Raw genomic sequence first — 21873 nt, forward strand, 5'->3', positions numbered from 1 at the left:
GTGGAGCTCTCCTTGCTGACTCTTTGGGTTTCTGCCAGCCTCGTCTGATTGCTATCTAGTTTGTTTGGGGTCTGTGACCCCCCAGTCAACCAAAAAAAAAAATGTATGTTTCTTTATGGAGGCCGCTTTAGGAAATGGGTGCCCCACTGCCCCCTCCAAGGGCAAATTGCACGACCAAGATGTTGGGCATCATGTCCCAGCTATATTTTTAGAGTTTTTTTGACAGATTGACAGGTGTTGAGTGTTAGAAGTACTAGAATTCTGTCGGGAATTCTAGAATTATCTTTGTCCTTGAAGCTTGCTTTCTCTATTTTTAATTCCTTTTCATGCTACTTGCCGTCTTGTGATTCCTCTGTGGTTACTACTTAATGAATGCCAAAAGCATAGTGAACCAAGCAAATCTAGATACAATAATACAATATATTGGATTCTATGGAATAACACACTCATTAATTGTAAATGAAACAGGCAGAGGTAGCTAGCTAGTCCCCCTCGTACCAAAAAAAAATAACAGGTGGCTAGCTACTTGAAACCAGCAAATTAGCTTCTCCGTTCATGGGGGTGCCATTCAACTTAATAATATTAATTAATTCTTTTGGTAATTAGAATTTGTAGGTATATGCAATGGTATTTCTTAATCTCTATTTATTCATTCATTCAAACTTTATACCGTACGGACAAGTGACAGCTGTTGCCACACCTTTGTTGATGACTATTATTTGTGAAAGAATCACTATTCATTCTGTAAAAAAAGGAACTGTATTCTAGTATATAAATAGAACTCACATAAGTACACTTCAATGTACATTCCCCTGATTAACTAATGCTTTGCTTTCTTCTCTAGTTCTCTGTGTCTGGAGACTCTGTAGACTGTAGTATTGTGTTTCCTCTAGTACTAAATTTAAGTATGGACACTGCTAGAGTATCAGCCGATATGGTTTTGATATTTTTTGTTTTCATCATCATCCAAATTGCCCATGTCCATGTGTTAGCCCTTGGTGCTTGCCCAAAATGTGGTAGCATGGAAGTTCCATACCCTTTTAGCACTGATGAGAGTTGTGGAGACCCAAGATACAGAATCTACTGCAACAACAACAATGGTGCCGTTGCTCATCTGGAGTTCATGTCAGCTGAAGGGTTTAAGTATAAGATCCTCAGCATTGACCCAAATGCTTATAAACTCATCATAAGCCCACCTGATCTGACAGTAGAGGGTGAGGATGATACTCACACATCATGTTATTCTGCTGATTTCTCTTCACAAGGTTTAAGACTTGATGAAAAGTTACCCTTTAACATATCTACTCGCAACACAGTCATATTGCTCAACTGCTCCAATAATCTTCTTCGGTCTCCTCTGAACTGTTCCTCAAACAGCCTCTGTAGGCAGTTTGAGGATAAGATGCTGGAGGGAAGAAATATTAGTGCATGTAGAGATAGCCTCTGCTGCCATTACTTGAAAGATTCACACATGACTTCATATGTGATCAGGGTCAGAGTTGGAGGCTGCACTGCTTATACTTCTGTGGTTGATATTAAGCCTCAAGATCCTGTTGAGAAATGGAACTATGGCATTGAGCTACAATATATGCTATTGCCTCCTAACTGATCATCCACTACTTCACTTGGTGGGTGATGATCAGCTAGCTATTACTACCAAGTGTCATGCGTATCCATTTCTTTGCAGTTTGCAAGTTGTTTCCAGTTATGCCCTAATGTCAGGCTACTGTTTTCTTTCTCTTGGTCTTCAGTTGCTTAATTTCTATGGTTCTGGTATAATTGTGTTATAATTGTTGGTTAATAAATTGTCTTTGATCAATTTCTACTTCTGTCTTTATTTATGTTTCTTTTGGTACAAATAGCCAATACCCTGTCTCTACTTCAAACATAAACATGGCAGTTTTTCTCCCCAGATATCCTTCTTTTTTCTTTTTAGTAACACTTGCATCTAAGGTTCTAAATCTAAGAAAGTCTCCAACAGAAATTTACATCTTCAAACAATCAGCTTCAGCTGTAACTCTTCATTTTATAGATGATCTCCAAAACCCCTTACCAAAGGGGACAAGGTGACGGTAAAAAAACCATTCTTAAAATAAAAATAGAGTAATATGCAATCTGGCAATCAGAAAATCTCATCTATAAAAAATAAATGAATAAATTCTGTGATACACAGTCAATGCCGTTACATGAAACCATAATAATATGGAAGTGGCAAACCAAGTCTGACCAGATTTTGTAGACAAATGCAAACACGTGTTAGAAACTTTTTCCTAACAATTATACATTCATTGTTGTAACAAGCTAAATAGTGAGGGAGCAACGATGAGTTAGATTGCGTGCTGTTGCTTGAACACAGAGAGCTGCTGCAACAAAACGTATCATTATGCAAACTTCAATTTACTTACAAATTAAAGCTGTTAGCGATCAAACTATCACAAACAAATCTACCAGATAACACTTCTGCTCTGTCAGTCAGTCCAACAGCTGAGCACAAACCAGAATCAACACATACTTTTCACAAGTGCAAAATACCTACTTACTCTGCATATCTCAACTTCATTTCTTACACACATCTATAATAGTCACCCCACCTGAAAAGGGAAAACCAAGCATGCTCACACTGCCAGAGAAAAAATACAATAGAATATGTAATCAGATAAGTTACTACGAGGCCACTGTGGGACTGCTCAGTCTTTTTCCTTCCATTGCATCTTTCTTTTTCCGACAGTTTGTGCAGAGGAAGGGGCCTTCCCATGGCTTTGATGCAGGTGAGAAAAAAGGCCCAGAGTTTACTGATAAACCTTCTGCTGGGGGCTGATCCACTTGGCAGACTGCACATCGGAAAATCCCAGAATTTGCATCCAAAGGCAAATCCTTACCCAACCTGCATTTCCATCAAGAGAGAAAGAAGTGAAGGCTTTAACTCAAAAGAACAATACTAAAAATAAACACACAAAATGAACACAAGGGCAGGAAAATGAAATCATATGGCTAATAGCATACAGTGAAGTAAGGGAAATATACAAGAAAAATAAAATGCGGTTCCAATTTCAATAAGAATCCATATTTGGAAGAGCAGTAGCCAATATAGTGACTTCATATTCTGCTGCATTTAGTTTTTGTCTAATCCATTTCTTGCTGCCTTATAATTAGCAATTAGATAATAAACCAATCTGAACGGACCTTTCAGCGAGCATTGCTGAACCTTCTTCAAACAACTCCTCCACAAACCCCACAGCAGAAAGCTTATTTGTTTTGTTCACAGAATTTTGAGTTTTCTTCCCAAAGATAATTGAAGAAAGCATGTTTTGCTTCTTCCTCGGTGTTGGAGGCAAGACCGGATGGTCTGATGGGATTATGTCAACAACTAGGCAGGTTGTATCATCCTTCAGACCCCTTGACCTCAGAGCCTCCTGAAGCAGAACAAAAAACATTGGGACTGAATCAGTAAAATCAAACTTATCTTCTGGGCCTCTACATAAAGTTTGCATCTCAGGCATCACCTTAACGACCAGCTTTGCAGCAAGCTCTGCAGGCAAACCCCGACAAGACTTGGCAGCCATATCAGAAGACAATGCATCCCAGATGCCATCAGAAGCTATTATAAGTCTTCCTCCAGCATTTGAAAGCTACATAACCAGGAAAAAAAAGTTATTGACCATTAAAACTTTGCATGAAAAGAAAAGTAAAATAGAACCATTGCCAACAGCACAAGATGAACTTACTTTCACTTGCTTGACATGTGGTATTGGGACAATGAATTCTCCCACATCTGTGTCACCAATTGACCTAGAAAGGCACAACCCACCGGGCCAGCAGCGGAGGGGTCCAACCTGTGAACCATGTAAAAATTTGAAACTTACTCTCAAAGAAACGTTTTTCAATTGAAATATCTTTCTTTTTACAAGTTCCAAGGATGAACAAAATAAACTATGATATACCTCACTGCCCCCAAAAACATTGAGCCTTCCTACTTCACCCCCACTGGCAGTAATACGCTCCCTCTCTTCTTCATTTTCTTCCAGCCTGTGATCAACAGTCAAGAGTGAAACAACACCTCCCTGGGTGTCCAATATGCATCGAGAATCCCCAACAGAAGCAACAGTCACAGTCCAACCATCGATCACAACAAATGTCACGGTTGTACCAGAAGTTTCCCCTGTGGTTGATATTATATCATAAGGCTAAGGAAAAACAAAAGTAAACACAAAAAGAAAGAAATTATGTAATCTAAAAAAATGGTTTTGATGCATACCTTTCTGCTGAAATTCTATATCAGTTTTCACAAAACCTGCAACCAGTGCCCGAGGAAGGGCTTGAAGCCATTCATCCCTACTGATTCCTTGAGGAATTGCACTCAAAACATTATCCAACAAATTCTCCTTTGCAAAAATAGCAGCTGATATACCATTATGCCCATCAAAAATCTGCCGATTAATAATTTCAAATTGGTATCAGAAAGAGTGTGGAATAGAACTGATGCTCCATTTTGGTGCTGACAAATGTAGGAAAAGAAAGAAAAGTTACTAAACTTTTTATTTCTCTTTTATCACACTATTTGAAACCTGAGAAAACATAGGGTTCCACTCAACTGAACAAAATACATCTATAAAAACCTGGTATAAGGAAATTTCCACGGTTAACAATTCTATAATTCTTTTCCTTTTCCTCAGATTTTCAGCATCCAAGCAGAGATCAGGTGTACTTTAAATAAGCACAAAGGCGGAAAACAGGGAAAAATAAAACAATACCGCAAAGACAGAAAATGATGTTGACGGATTCCCATGAATCCTCTGGAAATCTGGTTTTATAAGAAAGTAATCCTCTCCTTTCTTTGCCAAAGCAGCCTGCCCATACTTCAAATAAGGTTTCTCAACCTTCTCGGTCCTAAGCTCACGACCAATCAAAGTCGCAAGTGGGACAAGAGGAGATTTCATCCTCGACACTTCAGTTTGGCTCATTTTAGTCTTTGTTGTGACATTTCCAAGACCCAAGTGCCAAAACCCTAATCATTGAAACAATCAAACAAAACCTCGTCAGAAGTTCACTGCGTACAATGTACATCTACATGTACTAAAACCACCTCATATCTCCACCAACTGATATGAATGTTTTACACATAATTAGATAAATAAAGTGTTAAGCATACATTGTAACATTTTCAAGACCCATTCAATCTAAACTCCTACAAACTCATCTATTCAGTTTCAATACAAAGTAAAAATCACCCACTACTGACCTAGTGCTTCTATACACACAATCAGTAAGTAAGCTTCAGAAATTAGAAACTTAATAAAATGTGCGAATAATTAGATCCTCTAAGAACCGTAATCCATCAAAACGATTCCAGTAAATCCATCTTACACAATCCAATCTAATTAATTCCCACACAAATTTACTAGAAAAGAACAATTGAGCTGATCCGAACTACAAAAAATGATAAAAATTGCAAAAATACTAAAAAGATTGCGAAATGCCCAAAATGAAAAATTAGTGAAAATCGGAAATATTTAGATACCGTAGAACGCACAGCTGAAACACAGACAGTCACAGAAGACAGATCGAGCAGAGAGGATCTGACATTGAAGTCCATCTACAAATCCTTCATTGAAATTGAGCTCTCACTTCACTGGTTGTTCAAAAATAAACCCTAAGAGGGAGAGAGAGAGAGAGAGAGAGAGAGAGAGAGAGAGAGAGAGAGAGAGTCAGCTTTTTCTGTGATTTGAGAGAGATGTGGAAGAAGTGTACGAATTTTTGGGCAAGCTCTTGGCAAATGACATTTATGTCCTAGTCCTTCGTTTACAAATGCATTAGGAAATGACGAAAATGGCCTTTGATTGATACTCGTTGACATATGGGTCCGTTTGACTTGTCCAGTTGTGACTTGTGCGTTCCTCCTTGGACTGTCGGGATTAGACCTTGCAATATCTTATTGATTTGTTCACACCATACGAAATGACAAGAAAAATTAAAATTAAGTGTTTAGATTGAAATGTACCGTGTTGTGTTGAAATTATGTGGACTCATTAGTAACCCGTTATTTTTTGTTTCATGTTATGTCGTTTTTTACTCAAATTTGTAAAAGTAAAACCTGTTATGAGGTCTAAAATGGTACGGTACGGCACGAATACGACACGAGTCAAACACGGCACGAATACGGGTACAAAATTGGCTTGAATTAGGCACAACTCTTTTAACATTGTTTTTTTCTATTATTAGAGAACTTTTTAACAAAAATATTTAATTTTCATGAAAAATAATATTAATATTTAATTATAAACAAGAAAAAAATATCATAAGATTAGTTTTATCACCCTAACAAATAAAAAGAAAAAAAGGTCCATGAGCCGGTCCGTTTATGGCACGACACGAGCACGAATGGTCTACGGGCCGTGAGCCGTACCGGGCCTAAGTTTTAACTATATGGACCAACTTGAGCACAGCACAAAAGCACCGACCCGGCCCGTTTGACACCTCTACCTGCCGGCTGCAGCCCAGTGATCCCTGAAGCACTCATTATATCTAATACCAGTCTGCAGTCCATCTCTGTTGCGGATGACTAATGTTGACCGTTGGATGACAGCAAAGGCTGGGATGAACCCGAGTGTGGCTGGGATGGTACTTGTGTTGTGTTATTGATTTTGTTTGTTACATATTGAATGAATGAAATCTTGCAATAAAACTTGCCCACCCATCAAATTCTCACAAAAATATGAAAATTAATGAATGAATTTGTGTGCGCGTTGCATATGTACAGATAGAAGAGATGACTTATGGACCGGCCAATTAATCAATCAAGCTCAAGAAAGCTCAGGAAAATCAAAAAGGGTAAAAGTTAGACAAAGCAAAACTAATAAGCCCATGTTGGCAGCCACGCACGTCTCGCACTCCATGCACAAAAACTCTCCACTATTATTATGAAACTATAAACCATTTCTCTCATTTTTTTTCTATTCCAGAGGGACCAGAACACATTAGAGGGGAAAAAAAAAAACATGTTTCCTTAGTTGCAAAATCAACACCCGTATAAACAAATTGAGATGAACGGGGTGCGACACCATACATCTTGTGATCACCGAAGAAACTCAGGCAACTGAACTAGTTGCCTTTTCAATATACATATATGCATATATAGAAAACCTCTCTTTCTCTCTCTCTCTATATATTATATATGAACACACCAAAAATGACACGGACAAAAAAAGAAAAGCAAAAGAATCATACAGCAAACTTCCGTCAACACACCATAACAGTAATATTCTCATCATCACTTTGCATTCCCAGATTTTCGCTTCCATTCGCCAGGACCCGCCTGCCTTCCAGCCCTGTGCGAAGGTTGAGTAACCCCATTCGGTGGTTTCCGTGATGGCGAAGGTATGCGTGATGGAGAAGGTTTCCGTACTGATGGCGAAGGAATCATTGATGGAATGAAACTCCTGGTTACAAGAAGATCAATGAAAACAATTTATTAGAACATATATATCAAAGTGGCGGGCATACAAGAAATTGATGGGCAGTGTTTACATGCACGCTGTGTTAAAACTTGCTAGTTTCTCACAGGGAAATTCATATATGCATGAGAAGAGTAGTATGTGTGCATCCATAATTCAATATTCAAAGAAATCACTGTAAACTGATGGCAATCAGAGCTTACCTAGTTTCCGGGCTTTTTATTGGCCTGGGATTGGTTTTCTTTGCTTTTGCTCCCAACCCATTTGGAATTGGAATGTTGCTAGCTTTAGCAGTATGTAGTTGCCAAAGCATGTCTGGCTCCGAACAATCACTAGTTGCAGCCTCAAGCTCATCAGACTCATCAGTGGTGGTCATCTCATATCGAATCCTTTGTACTTCATAGTCTTGGCTCTCCTCTTTGTTTGCTGTTGATTTACCTAACTGTTGTTCCGTATATATCTTCGAAGGCTCAAGGAGGCAACTCTGACCAAACATCTCTTGCAACTGTCTGTTGTCCACATCCCAACATCCTAATGAATTTTCTTCTCTACCTGCGCTCTCATTCTTGTTCACCATGACCTTATCAACCCAATCACCAGAAACTACTGATTCCTTATCATCCTCCTTTCCATTCGACCCAGGACTGCTAAGTGGCCAGGGAGGTGAATTCATCAACATATCTTGGAGATCTAAACTTCGCCTTTTGGGCTTTAATGCAGAATTTTTGCGAACCTAGTGAAACCCAAATTTTGATTAGTATTTGAACCACAAATACTTGGCCAATACCTAGACTGATCCGTATAAATAACATAGATAACATAAAATTTCAGTCTATCAATTTAATACTTGACCAATACCTCTATGTTTCCAAAATCCTCTGTTGGTTGCCTGCGACCACCAGAAAGATCTCCAGTGCTTTTCCAACCAGGTAGCACAGGGAAAGACCCAGAAGACTTCATTCCAAGTCTTTCTGGGCTTAAGGATTGAGAATTTTGAAGGTTGTGCTCTCCCTCTCCTTCCTTCCTTGCTAAGGCTGCCTTAAGAGTAGCAATCTGTAAAGGAAAGCATATATAGTAAACAAGAGGTTCACCTCTCTTTTTTTTTCCCTTCCAAATCATCAAAGCATAACGCTCCTCAAATTTAGTGCACATATAATTGGGAACAAAAATAGGAGCCATAGACCACCTGTTCTTTGAGCTCTTTTACATCTCCACTATCTTTGTTAACTCGAGCAGCACCAAGCTCAACTGTGGACACCCGTTCCGCAAATTTGAGGGTACTAATTGTTTCTCCCAGACCTTCTGGCTCAGGGCTAATGTGAACAAACATGAGTGTCTTCGCTTGCCCTCCTGACAGTACAAGGACCGATCTAAATATTACAGAGGAGACTACACCAGAAATAAGACATTCCCTATCTAAGCTAAAGGTTATTAAACAATCTTACCAAGCGAGTCTTGGAGCAGTTGTGTGAGTTTACTATTTCTGTAAGGAACATGTGAATTCTTTTGAGCAAGAGATGCAATGACATCTCCTAAAGCTGAGAGGGATTTGTTAATATGTTGTGCCTCCTTTAATCTATCTCCTGTTACCTCAGATTTGTCAACTCTTTCACTTCCTGCTAAGTCAACTAGATGCATACAACCACGGAAGATACTTCCAGAAGTCAGGTCTTTTCCGTGAACATGAACTGTCAAGCAGCTGTTTATGGTAACATAAGGAAGTCAATGTTTACATCTATGCATATGATAGGATCATTATTGTTGCAAGATCACTTTCAGAATATGAAATGTGATAGAAGTTAGTTTAGATGGACTCATGCATGTATATTTAGTGTTTCATCATGGCATGTGTGTGTGTGTGTGTAGAGTGAGAGCCATAAAATTTGTAAATGTCCAATCACTTCAGTAAATGTAAAGTGAGAAGGGAACACCACTCAAATTAAAATCTACAGTACATCATTAATCTTACCTATGAGACCGACTACTCCGATCATTCATGGCTGTAGCACTCACCGCACGATTCTTATGCCCAAGGTTCATCAAATATATAACATCAGATGTTGATGATACAGGAACAAGGTTTGCATCGGGTACATTAATTCCATTATGAGAACTGTTACGAATTTCTAATGTATGTTGAAGTTAAGAACACATTGGAATATAATATGCATTGTAAAGAACATAACAATAAAGGAAAAATAAATTAGTGTTATGACTCATGAAGGATATCTTTTGTTACCACAATCCGTTGAAAGGAGATCTCTAACTTGCTCATTGTAAATTTCAAGCATCTGAACAGAAATTTCATAGCAAATGGTGTCCTTTCTCTGTTCTGATAGGAAAAACAGATCACTCAATGCTCTGTAATTTACACCTCGACCTTCCTCTGTCATATCTTTCGGTCCAGTCTACATTGGTAAAATTAATTTATAATTCTTGACGAGTCAATTGGCCAAGACATAAAAGGTTATATGAGAAAACTATCTATGTTATAATTGCACATATCTTACCATAGTGTAAGTTTTTCCTGATCCTGTTTGGCCATAAGCAAATATACAGACATTGTAGCCATCAAGAACAGACCGAATCAGAGGCTGGGTATCTGAAAATACCTCCTCTGCAGGGAAAGAAACGTAGCAGTGAAAATGCGGACAAATATGATAGATTAAGAATGAACCTATATGGAGACTAGCTAACCTTGGGTAGTCAAAGGACCAAATACTCTGTTGAAACTGAAAGGTTTCCGTCCCTCTTTGCCATATTTTGAAGGGGTGATAATCGTAATATTTCCCTCATCTATGTGATCAAAAGTACTGGAACGATTTGATTGCCCAGCCAAGAAGGGCCGCACTCTGCAGTATACCCTTATATTTCCTAATCAAACATAACTGATGACCATTAATCTTTTAGAAAAACATAATTTGATTTTTAAATATAAAATTGAAGACAATTTAAAGAAGACCAGTAGTTTTACCTTTCAGATCTTGTACCTGATTGTATAACTTGCGATTTTCTTCAAGAACCTTCTGGTATCCTGACGCTGCATGAGCCAAACCATGCAGGTGCTTACCTACACAGGGAAACTAGTTATGGTCCTCCATTAAGAACTTGAAAAAATCATACCATTTTTTGTTTAACGTTATACCTAGGCTGTTGAACTCCTCCTGGTACTTCCTTTGTAGAAACTGCATTCCTTCTTTTGTATCATATAGAGTATGTTTCAATTCCTACAGAATATTAACAACAATTTCACCAGTACTTCTTTAGGGAAGATTAAAAAAATTTGTAGCTGCTAAGCCTGCTAATAAGATACAACTGCCATTTATTTACCTGAATATCTTTCTGTTGTCGTTCCACCAGCATTTTCTTTTTTAAAAACTGGCCTTTTGATCCCTCCTCAACCAACATTGTATGTTTTGAAAACTGGCTTTCTGATCCCTCTTCATGGTCACATATTTCTTCCTTTTTTATTTGAGTGTCAGCCTTCTCTTCAATCTTAATCATCCATCAGTGGAAGAAAATGTCACCCGATTGTGCTAAAGATATAAGATCTTAAAATAATCGAGATTGCATGCACAAAATTTTATCCCACTGTCACAAATGTCACTTGCATTTCACACATTCCATGGTAAATCAATAATTATACCTTCATATCACCAGAAGCACATTCAGAAAGAGATCTATCAGGGCCAGATAACTCCACATCTCTGGAAGTTGTTTTCATCTGTCATGTTATCAAAAAGAAATAAATCACCAATAGAAGCCTGATAGTAATTAATTGTGAAACCATACAGATAATTCATGTACATAAATACATTAACAAATCAGTACAAGTTCTATGAGTCAGGAAACAGGATACAAGTCTAACCAGAAGTAGACCTTAGACATCCACATTTATCATATATACCAATGTTTCTAAAGGAGGCAATGAGCTTTCGTTGGGAAAAAGAAACAAGTGGCATATAAAATAGTAAACCAATGTTGAAGAAAGACAGCTACTTACCAGTTCACTTTGGCTTGCTAGCCGATGCTCAAACTCCTCCATGACTTTACTGAGCATAGATTCCACAATCTGTTAAAAAGCAACGAGAAATTGTTTCTCTAAGATATATATATAATCAATTGGCAAAGAGAATGCTCAGGCTGAACGGGAAACATGATAATATAAGCAAGAATGTGACCCTTAAAAGGCCAAATTATAAATTTCTGGATCCACTAGATGATCCCAATATATGGGGTATACCAATTCCATTGGATGACAGCAAGCAACTGGATCAATTAATGGCCTACAGTACCTCCACAGTTTCTTTCATGACAAAAATGAATGAAATTTATATTGACTCCCATCCACATCAGTATAATTTTATTAAGATAATCAGCATAACGGGCAAAAGAACCCTTACGATTGGAATGTCTTCTTGCCTTTTGTCCGCAAGAACTTCACGGATTAGCATGTGTAAGGAATGAGAGGAACTCTGAAGATCAGAAAACAGAACAATTATCTTCTACAATATAATGAGTGTAAATACAAATTTTAAGAAACATCAAATCTCACTAACTGCTTCATTTAGATCTTCACAGGCAAAACTATCGAGCAGCTTTTCTCCCCATGATGAGGTCCTTGAAAAGGAATTCATGAATGGTTCTGAATTTTTTCGCAAAAATTTCCCACCAATAGGTGGTTTCACCATTTTCCATGATCCACTTCTACCTGCTTGTTTCCAGTCACTATATGATTTCAGTGCTAGTGCACAGTTCACAATTCTTGCAGATTTCCCTCCCTGTAAATTCAGAGGGTGGAAAAATGTCACAGCAAGAACAACAAACACAGTAATAATGCATTTCATCCTAAACCATATGGATTCATCAACACATAATTAGAGAAGGAACCAAAATGGATTCTTCAAGTTTTCTCTTTCATGCAACTAGAACAGCACCAACCTGTTCCAAATCAGAGGCTTCAAAGGTTGGAAGCCCCAATTCCTCCACTGCCACAAGGAAGTTTCTCACATTTTCGAAGTACTGGAATGCTGATAGAGCTGCCCCATCAGGAATAATAACGGAGTCACAAGGGCCTTCAACTACCTAAAAACAAAAGGGCAGTTAACATTATCAAAAACAGTCAATAAATAAAGAGCTTGAACAAAAGCAAAGTTTAACCAAAAAAAAAAAGGACAAAAGCAAAGTAAAAACCAAGTTGAGTCATACCTTTGGCACAGCTCCGGGTTGAACCTTGTTAATAACATTGCAAAGGATTATTCCACTTCGCAATCCAAGCCTGAAATCTTCTTCAGAAGGCTCCGCCGGCAAATCTTTACCCCCCACAACTCCAACTATCTTTCTCAGCCACCCAGCTGCTTCATACCTTCTCAAGGCTGCATAATAATAGTATGGCAACATTTATTTTTACTTGCTATATAGAAAATCTCAATGTAAAGGATATTCATCATCCAACACTGAAAAGGGCAAAAAAACTCTTAAATCTGTTTTAAGTCATAGGATCAGAAAATCTTGGTTCTACTGTGGAATTGTTGTTGTAAATTTTAAGTTCAGGATATCTAAATGCATCTCCAAGTTCATTGATTAGTGTTCCCCCCAAGATTCAATTCCAGAAATCATAAAGAAAAATTAGACATTCTAGAAAGAGAGAGATATGAAAAGGAAAAAATAAATAAATAATCATTCCTTAAAAATTGGATTCTTGGGCTTCCATGTAAAATTTTAGACATTCCAGTAATTCAAAAAAAATCCTTACATTAAGTTTGCATCCAAATAAATATCTCACCACATATTTCATGAAAATTTAGTGATCATATTCCCAAAAGAATTTATCCACCCCATAATCGTTAAAATTCCACAAATTCCAATCAAATCTAAAGCAGAAAACTCCCAAGAAATTGAAGAACAATGAGTTCGATAAAATACAACTTAAATTAAACCAAATTCAAAGTTTAAAAAGATAAAGAAAATGAAGGAAAGATGATTACAAGCTTCCTCGGCCTTCCTAGAAGCCAAGCCAACATCGCTAAAACGAGTCCCATGCTGTTGAAGAACGTCTTCAACCACAGAAGCTACAGAGAAGGGTAATACTTGCTCCGTCGCCATTACCACCGAGAAAACTCAGAAACCAAAATCTGACCGTTAAAACCCACCCAAATTCAAAATTCAACGCCAACCCATGAACCCAAGAGGCCCAAAATCATCAAAAAAGCAATGCAAAAGTCAAAATTGTGATGGGAATTATGAAAAAATAAAATTTTGATTCTTTTTTTTTTAAGGTGAAACTAATGAAATTTGGATTGCATTCTCTGAGGGAGAGAGTGAAATTAGATATGAAGAAGAGTTGGGTTGTGAAGATGAAGGTCCTAATTTTGAGAAGAGAAACAGAGTATTGGAAAGTGCAGAGGGAGAAAATAGTGTTTTGGATGATTTTGTCGCCCTAATTCCCTCACTTTCTCTCTGTTTTTCTCAGCTTTCTTGGCTCGCTCTGTTTTAGCTTGTTTTGGTTCTCTCCCTCTCTGTCTCTCTGTCTGTCTAATATTGAAGAAAAAAGCTACACCGAACCTGCTTCCGAGCCTCTCGGAGAACTGGCCTTCAATGGTTTATATTTCACGGGTAACAAAAACTTTTAAATCTAATTGTAGATTATAAAAAATTGAGAAAATGATTTTGTTAATAGAGAGAAATCTCTTTAGTCAATTGCTATTGGTTGAAACATTTTTGTCTCAAACAAAACAAAATTAACCTTGTGCTTTTTAATTGTTTTTTTTTTATTGGGGGAGGTCTATTATGAGAGAAATTATTGTGTGTAATCGTAATACTACGTGGCATGATGACGTGGTGTTATCAATTCACTCAAATTATAATATGTGTATGATAATTAATTTATAAAACTCTAAAAAATAGAAAAAAACCCTTAAAATAGTCCACGCGTTATAATTTGAGTGGATTGGTAACACCACATCATTATGCTATGTGGTGTTACAATCATATACAATAATTTTTCCTATTATGATGGTAGCATAAGAAATAAAAATAAAAACTTATTTGCACATTTACTTCTTAAACTATAGTTTCATCGCACTTCACCCTCTTAAATTTTATTGTCCCAATTTACTCCATGTAAGTTTTTTATGTGTCTCACATAACCCGAAACTTTCAAGGCCGTCAATTCCACTGTTTGAACTTTGAATTGTAGACAAGGCGTTTACGCGGCAGGGGTTAATTGACGATAGAATTGACAGTTTTGGATTATATGAGACACGAAAAAAACTTATAGAAGGTAAATTGAGACAATAAACTTAAAGGAGGTAAAGTGAGAGGAAACTATAATTTCAAGGGTAAATATGCAAATAAGCCTAAAAAATTGAAAACCTTGCTGAATTTGTATTCACAAAAAAAAAAAAAAAAAAAATTCATTGACCTCTCTCGTTTTCATTTTTCTTTTTTTTGGGCATAAGCAATTATCACCTCTCAAGTACAAGGCAACATCAAAGGCTAAGAAAACCTTACATGGAAAATAATCAAAATGTAGTCTCTGCACCTCAATCCCTTTTTGTGGGTTTGATGTGAATTGTACACATAGATGGATATGCCAGTATCCTAATTTGGTGCATTATTCTATTTGCCTAAGCACATTGTGATTCCCAATACCAAATGTCTTCCAAAATTTTTAGAAGAAGTTAAAAATGGGCCAATCTTTTTTAATTAAGATGACAAAACCTAGTTAGGTATCTTTTAACTCAAATATAGCTGTTAATCTTGACATTATTTTTATCCCTTTCATGTTCAAATTGTAATATAATCTTCCATACATTTCTCATAAAGTCTTTGTTCTCAAATGACCTGGTCATCTACTTCTTTTTTTTTTTTTTTTTCAGAGGACTTGGTCATGTACGTGCTTAAAATTACTATAATTAAATACAAAAGTCAGAGGTCATACCTAAGGCAAGTGCATATGATTTAGTAGCAGAAACAGTGCAATGGCTTTTAACTTTTAAGATGATACCATTTCATCTTTTCAATAACATATATAGGCTAGCTACCCCTTTGCTTATGTGTAAAGGCTAAACATGTGAGCTTGGTTATTAGGGAAGTTAATCATATATATATTTGAAAACAATTATTCAGTTGTTAAAAGTTAGGATGATCATTAGGACCATTGTACTCAACCAATTAAGAAATGAAAACTTGGCCTTTAGATAATGTTACTTGAAACTTAATGTTCAGCTGCTAGCTAGTTCTCATGGAATCAAGCCCCTTCAGAAAGTTCTTTTAGTATTATACACACAAACTCAATATCATGAAGCTAACCAAAAAAGTTATGAAAAATATTTAAAGAAATATTTTTTTAAAAAGGCATCATATTGAACATTCATCCTACAAACTGAATTTATTAAGTCTACAATTAAAGCGTATTTTATAGTCTTATTATACACTAGATTCATGTATTGTGGGATTAGTGCTCAAAATTCTTCATCAGATAAGACCCTTCTTTTAGTTATACACATGGATAAATGGTCCCTCTTTTAAGTGATCATCAAGATTTTTATGTGTGTGGTCTATATAAGGATAACTTACACCTCTAATACCATATTAAATATCCTAAATTATTGGGTGAAGAAACCCAATGAGTATTTATACCTCATTAATTAGAAAGTTAGCCCATCTAATATAGGACTAGTTATCAACACATTCTTCATCCCTGAACTTGATACTATAAGTAGGGCAAAGGGAGGGGGGGGGGGGGGGGGGGCGACTAGCCTTGCAAACCAATCAAATATAACCCCAAAAAATGAAAAGGAAATTGAAAGAGGAACAACACCACACCATCTTATCTTCTTGCCTCTTCTTCCACTTGTCACTTAAAGATGATTGATGACCCATTAGCACATATAACATGGGCAGGGCAAGTAAGAGCACATGATATGTGCACCACTTCATGATTTAGGCCATTTGCGGTCACATAAAAGAAATGCTTTTTTATTAGATTGAAACCTATGTTATCTTAAAATTATGCCACATTTCTTCATTTTCTTTTTAATGTTTTTGATGTTTTTATGGTAAAGTTGCTTAGTCCAAGATTGAATAGGCTTTCCATTGTGGTGGGGGTGGGGTAAAGGGGAAGATACATATGATCTCAAAGTCCTTATCTTTGGGGTCTATTGTAAGTTACTTATAAATTATAATTCATATTCAAACTAGATTGAGGCATAACCTAAAAAAAATATAAAAACCTAGATTGAGGCATCGTGGTAAATAAAGGAATGAAGAAGGGCTTTGTTGTCAATTGCCCTGTTCCCTCCAACGATTGAAACATTCAAACTTACGGTTACGATACGAACCTAATAGGCTCGGCGCCAATTTTGAATGTTCGTTTATGTGAGCTGAGATTGACGAAAAAAACGCATGTGGGCCCACAAAATAGAGTCCATTGGTAGGACCCAAAGCATCATATGCCGGCATGTAATATTAGTGAAGGCTATAAGGCTGCCGGCCCAAGCCCAACAGTGGCGACAACTGGGCTCCACTGGCCCGGCTAACGACCTGCCAAAACACGTCAACAAAATCAAATCAAAACTTCTTTCTTTTTCTTTTTTTTTCCCTAACAAAATAAATCAAATCAAATCAAGAGTTTACAAAATAAAAGAAATAATAGAAGCAACAAATGCACATGCATAGTTTTCTGAGAAACCAGGCTTTTGATTTTGGTCGAAGTAAGAGACCCTCCATTTTCAAAACAAGTAATTGTTTAAACTTTAAAGTTGTTGGATATTTTTCTCCAAATTAGAATTTCAATATAATTTGAGCTACACATTTTAATTTATCGTATTCTATATTGACAATGTTAACATTATATACCTTATAATGTAATGAATCGTGACACGATAAAAGTTTTTTTGATGACGTATTTATTGTTTTGTATAATGAGATTCGGGTTTAACACAAATTTATAAGCTATGAACATGCAATTGTTAATCGTTGATACATTTTGAAATTTTTATTTATTATTACTATTGTTGATGCTATTATTGTGGTTTACCACTAAAACAAACTATAATTTTTCTATTTCTTTTTTATCAAACTATAACTAGCTAGATTGAAAGGGTCCATAGGCTTTAGCTCTAAGTCAACAATAGTTTGTTGAAGAATATACTACTAATTAGCATAATAGTATAATGGTGCTCCATGTCAATTTTAAGGTCAATTTTGGCTATGTAATCATCAGGTTCAAATCAATCTCCAATGAACCCAGAAACTTAGAAAAAACGCCAATGCACTATGTCCAGTTATCTGAGCCCTTGTTCGAATCTAAATCTTAACCTAACTGGACCCAAACTTATCATAAATAATTTGCAGAATATTAATTTATTTGGACATTTGGAAAACTAATCCTAAAAGCAAAAAACAGGATGAAAAGTGAGAGTGAGACCATCATATGCAATGGTGACTGGTGAGTGAAGCTGGACATGGCACTTTCTCCTAATATCATAACAGCATCAAAATTTTATGTCTGTGGCTGCCTCACACTTTTGGACCAACCAATTAAGATGGATGGTAAAAGGCAAGTTGTAACCTTTTTTAAGTTTCTGCTGGTCCATTATCATAATGCTGCATATTTTTATAAGAATAATAAAACAACATTGTTAATCTTTATCCCAAAACTGCATTCTATTAGTGGTTAAACTCATCACATTAGCATAATAACGTGGAATAAATGTTCCATCCAAATTTTACTTCTCATTAATAGTCCTAATTATCTTCCAAGTGAAATCGAAATAGTGTAGGTATGTCTACCATCTCACACTAAATCTAGCATACAGGAGCTAGGGGAAAAGATAAGCTCATTAATTCAAGAGATTGGTCTTAAAGCCTTTGATGTTCTTCTTTAAGAGGCAAAGATACTATTATATGATATATACCCAATCTTTATTCTGAAACCCTTCATTATCATAAACTGCTAGCCAAAGTACTCACTCACTAGGTCCCTAGGATGGTCCCTAAAATTTGGGTCTTAGCTAGCTTAACAAGTTTTGAGTGGCTGGGGGGTTTGCCTAACACCCAAAGTCATTGAATTGGACAACTCAATTCCCTTCAAGTCATATCATATGTAGGGAAGAAAAGGAAATAGATGAGTTGTTCCTATAAGAAAGGTGATTCCAAGCTTAAAAATATTGTAAAACAATAATATATATGATATTATAAATTTATAAGCACCTTTTACGTTTATGGATTATAATAAATATGCATCTAATTGCCCTTGTGTTTTTTAACACAAGGAACCTAGAGGGGTAATTTGGTAAAAGGCCTGAGGGCTGGTACTCCAATCCAAACCATTGAGTGGGCTGGTATGAAGATCAATAGGAGACCATTAAGTTGGAAGGTCCAGAGCAGAAAGCCCAGAAAGAAAAAAGAGTGTAATTGCTAACCCACAATGATGAACCTCAGTGGAGCTGGGTATGACCCAATAGACAAGCATCTTATTGGGGCAGGTTAAAAAAGCAACTGGGTAAAGACCCGTATGTTGTTGTGTCAGCCCAAGGCAAGGCTCCACCAAAACCTTGCTATAGGTCCAATGTTGGTTGGACCCAAGCCCATGTATGATATCCATAACAAATCTCAAGCACTAAAAAAAGAAAAAAGAAAAAAGAAAAAGGTAATGAAGTAAACGTAACTTTACTATCACTTGAAAAGCAATGGATCAGACCAAAAAAAAAGAAGAAAAAAAAAAGCAATGGTTAATGTTTGAACTTGCAAAAGCTTATAAATAAAGAGGGCTCCTATTTGCACATCTTTTTTTTTTCTTTTTGCACACCCTTTTCTAAAAAAAATTAAAAATTAAAAAAAAAAGACCACTTTGGCCCTCCCCTCACCCACACACCCCATTCCCATCTCACCCCCCCCCCCCGCGTACACACCCCATTCTCATCCTTTTTTTTTTCTTCTTCACCGTCAACCTTGGCTGCTGCCCACACGCTGCTACACCTCCGCCCGCAGCACCTCGTCTTCCACCTCAAAGCCCATAACCAGCCACCATTAAAAAAAAAAATGCAGTTCGGCAGGTTCGGCGGACCAGTGCCGAACTAGGCTGTTTCGTTCGGCAGTCATCCGCCGAATATAATAGGATTGTTCGGCGGATGAGTGCCGAACAAAACAGCCCAGTTTGGCACTAGTCCACCGAACTGAATTTTTTTTTTTTTAATGGTGTTCGGAGGGGAGGAGAGAGAGGGAGGGTAGTGCTGCGGAAGAAGAGAGAGAGATATGAGGGTGGTGCTGCGGGGAGGAGAGAGAGAGGTCGGTGCTGCGGGAAGGAGAGAGAAAGGTAAGTGGTCGGTGAGGGAAGGAGAGAGGGAGGGAGGTGGTCGGGTGAGGGAGGGGGAAGGGCTGTGTGTTTTTTTTTTTTTTTGTATGAGTTGATGGGGTGTGGTGGGTGAAGGGGTGTGTTGTGAGAAATTTTGTGAAATGTATAAAATAGGGGTATTAGGGTAATTGGAGGGGTGTGTTAAAGGAAAATTTTAAATTTTAGGAGAAGATAGGGAGTGTGTAAGAGAAAAGTGTGTGCAAAAAGAAAAAAAAAGGGTGTGCAAATAGCAGTCCTCTAAATAAAATCATTGTGCACATGACAAAATAAACCCCATAATCTTTTGCAATTAATAGTTTTTACTCCACATGTTTCTTGTTGGCTTTTCTTTATATAAGGAAGGGAAAAAGCCTAAACTTAGAGGATCCTTAGCCAGCTGGATGAGCTAAACTAGCACTTTTGTCAAAAATCTTGGAGAAAATCCAAATTTAATCTCAATGATCATAAGTGATAATGTCTTTTCCTAAAGAAAAATTATATTCGTACCTAAAAAATGACTTTCTAAATGAATCACATAAGAATGCAAAAACTTATTTTTAAAGTGCAAATAATATAATATCTCTCTCAAAAGGCTAATTCTTTTAACAATAGTGTCATATAAATAAATGTTGACACCCCCTTTTACCTTATGCATTGAAAAAAAAAATTATGAATATTTATGGGTTGGAAACTTGGAAATGATGGAATTGGGGAAAAAAGTAAGGATAATGGTCCAACCAACATAGCAGTAAAAGAAATTGTACTGTATTTGAGCTGCAAGCTGATTACCTTGTGATTAGAATTATTGGGGTGCATTACCAAATTCGGAGAAATTATTTTGTATAATCGATATATTGACATGTGGTATAACCAGTCTATGTGTTATAATATGAGTGGATGTTATTAATATTATACCCTACTAATATAAACGCATCGTCTAATAATACCTTTACACGTTGGATTGGTTATACCACATGTCGGTATATCGGTTAATTTTTCCCAAATTCGGCTTATTTCTAATGGTGGAGATTTGTGGGGTCTCACCAATAAAAAGAATACTTTATTTAACAACAATTATTATAGCAAAAGAAATAAAGAAACCAAACCTAATCACTCAGCTCTGTAATTCTAGGGATTAATGCCATTTTGCTTCCCAAACTATTACACTTGTATCAGTTTGCTCCAAAGACTTCTAATTTGGAAAATTAAAGACCCTGACTTTTTCAATTTTGCCAATTGAAGTTCTTTCGTCAATTTACACATTTTTCATCCTAAATGTCGAGAATGATCAACCAAAATTTAGCGAGAAATGAATGAGAGAAAAATGATGCATGAGGAAAAAATGGTAAGATCTAAATGGAAGAGACCATTTTGCTCTCAAAGATTTGGATGAAAAATGTGTAAATTGTCAGGAGAACTTCAATTGGCAAAATTGAAAAATTTAGGGTTCTTAATTTTCCAAATTAGAAGTCTAAGGAGCAAACTGATACAAGTGTAATAGTCTAAGGAAGCAAAATGGTATTAATCTCTTAATTCTATTACTAAACCCATTATAAATGTATATATGCGGGTTATGATTCCCCGTAAGATTTGGATGCGTGGGACATGCATATGGGAAGATGAATTTAATTGGACACTGCTAATTGCAAATTTATATTGCCAACTGTGCTTCATGTAAAGGGATTTTGAATGATATGGCTTTCCATTTTTGTATTTTAATATACAAAACATAATTGGGTTTTAAACTCCTTTTTGTCTTTTAAGTGTACAATATGTAATACTACTAAAAAGTCTAATGAATATGCGTTAATAACATTAGTTTACAAACAAAAATTATAAAAGTTAATAATCCTTCTTTAAATATTAGTAAGTTTTCTTGTTGAATTATTTAAATTAATAGATCAATCAATTATTAAACTCCTCAAATATTGCCAAATATTTTAACGTATTCGAGAGAGCTCAATTGAATTGTGTCATAAAAAAGATAGAATAATTTGGTTACATCTACTCGGACTTTGAACTTGGATGTCAAAGTTCATCTAAGTAGGGTTTTAAGCATGAGCTTATTTTTGTTTTTCAACT

General features: G+C 36.4%; 3 protein-coding genes across 4 annotated transcripts; 1 reads left to right on the forward strand and 2 right to left on the reverse strand.

Moving 5' to 3' along the window:
• Positions 1-907: 907 nt before the first annotated feature.
• Positions 908-1609, forward strand: LOC147281100 (wall-associated receptor kinase-like 20). The gene has a single exon (XM_086249285.1). It carries the CDS (start codon positions 908-910, stop codon positions 1607-1609), a length of 702 nt encoding a protein of 233 aa, XP_086105411.1.
• A 507-nt stretch (positions 1610-2116) lies between these two features.
• On the reverse strand, positions 2117-5722 carry LOC147281101 (Protein phosphatase 2C family protein). Its single transcript, XM_086246687.1, has 8 exons — positions 5519-5722; positions 4752-5005; positions 4256-4427; positions 3942-4159; positions 3726-3833; positions 3504-3629; positions 3184-3413; positions 2117-2884 (listed from the first exon to the last, which is right to left on the reverse strand). Exons 2-8 carry the CDS (start codon positions 4959-4961, stop codon positions 2665-2667), a joined length of 1284 nt encoding a protein of 427 aa, XP_086102813.1. The 5' UTR covers positions 4962-5005; positions 5519-5722; the 3' UTR covers positions 2117-2664.
• A 1306-nt stretch (positions 5723-7028) lies between these two features.
• Positions 7029-13571, reverse strand: LOC147281102 (kinesin-like protein KIN-14I). 2 transcript variants are annotated; one of them, XM_086246200.1, is made up of 20 exons: positions 13439-13571; positions 12660-12826; positions 12393-12536; positions 12011-12232; positions 11855-11926; positions 11455-11523; positions 11098-11175; positions 10880-10946; positions 10782-10834; positions 10597-10678; positions 10426-10521; positions 10149-10325; positions 9962-10068; positions 9681-9859; positions 9421-9582; positions 8897-9150; positions 8638-8801; positions 8310-8504; positions 7655-8184; positions 7029-7436 (listed from the first exon to the last, which is right to left on the reverse strand). In XM_086246200.1, the coding sequence occupies exons 1-20, from the start codon at positions 13554-13556 to the stop codon at positions 7268-7270; spliced, it is 3105 nt and encodes a 1034-aa protein (XP_086102326.1). In that variant the 5' UTR covers positions 13557-13571; the 3' UTR covers positions 7029-7267. The 2 variants fall into 2 exon arrangements, with proteins under 2 accessions (XP_086102326.1, XP_086102325.1); XM_086246199.1 differs by having other exon boundaries at positions 10782-10946.
• Positions 13572-21873: the final 8302 nt, after the last annotated feature.

Source organism: Dryas octopetala, chromosome 6, assembly GCF_963921425.1.
Source record: "Dryas octopetala chromosome 6, drDryOcto1.1, whole genome shotgun sequence".
Lineage (NCBI taxonomy): Eukaryota > Viridiplantae > Streptophyta > Magnoliopsida > Rosales > Rosaceae > Dryas > Dryas octopetala.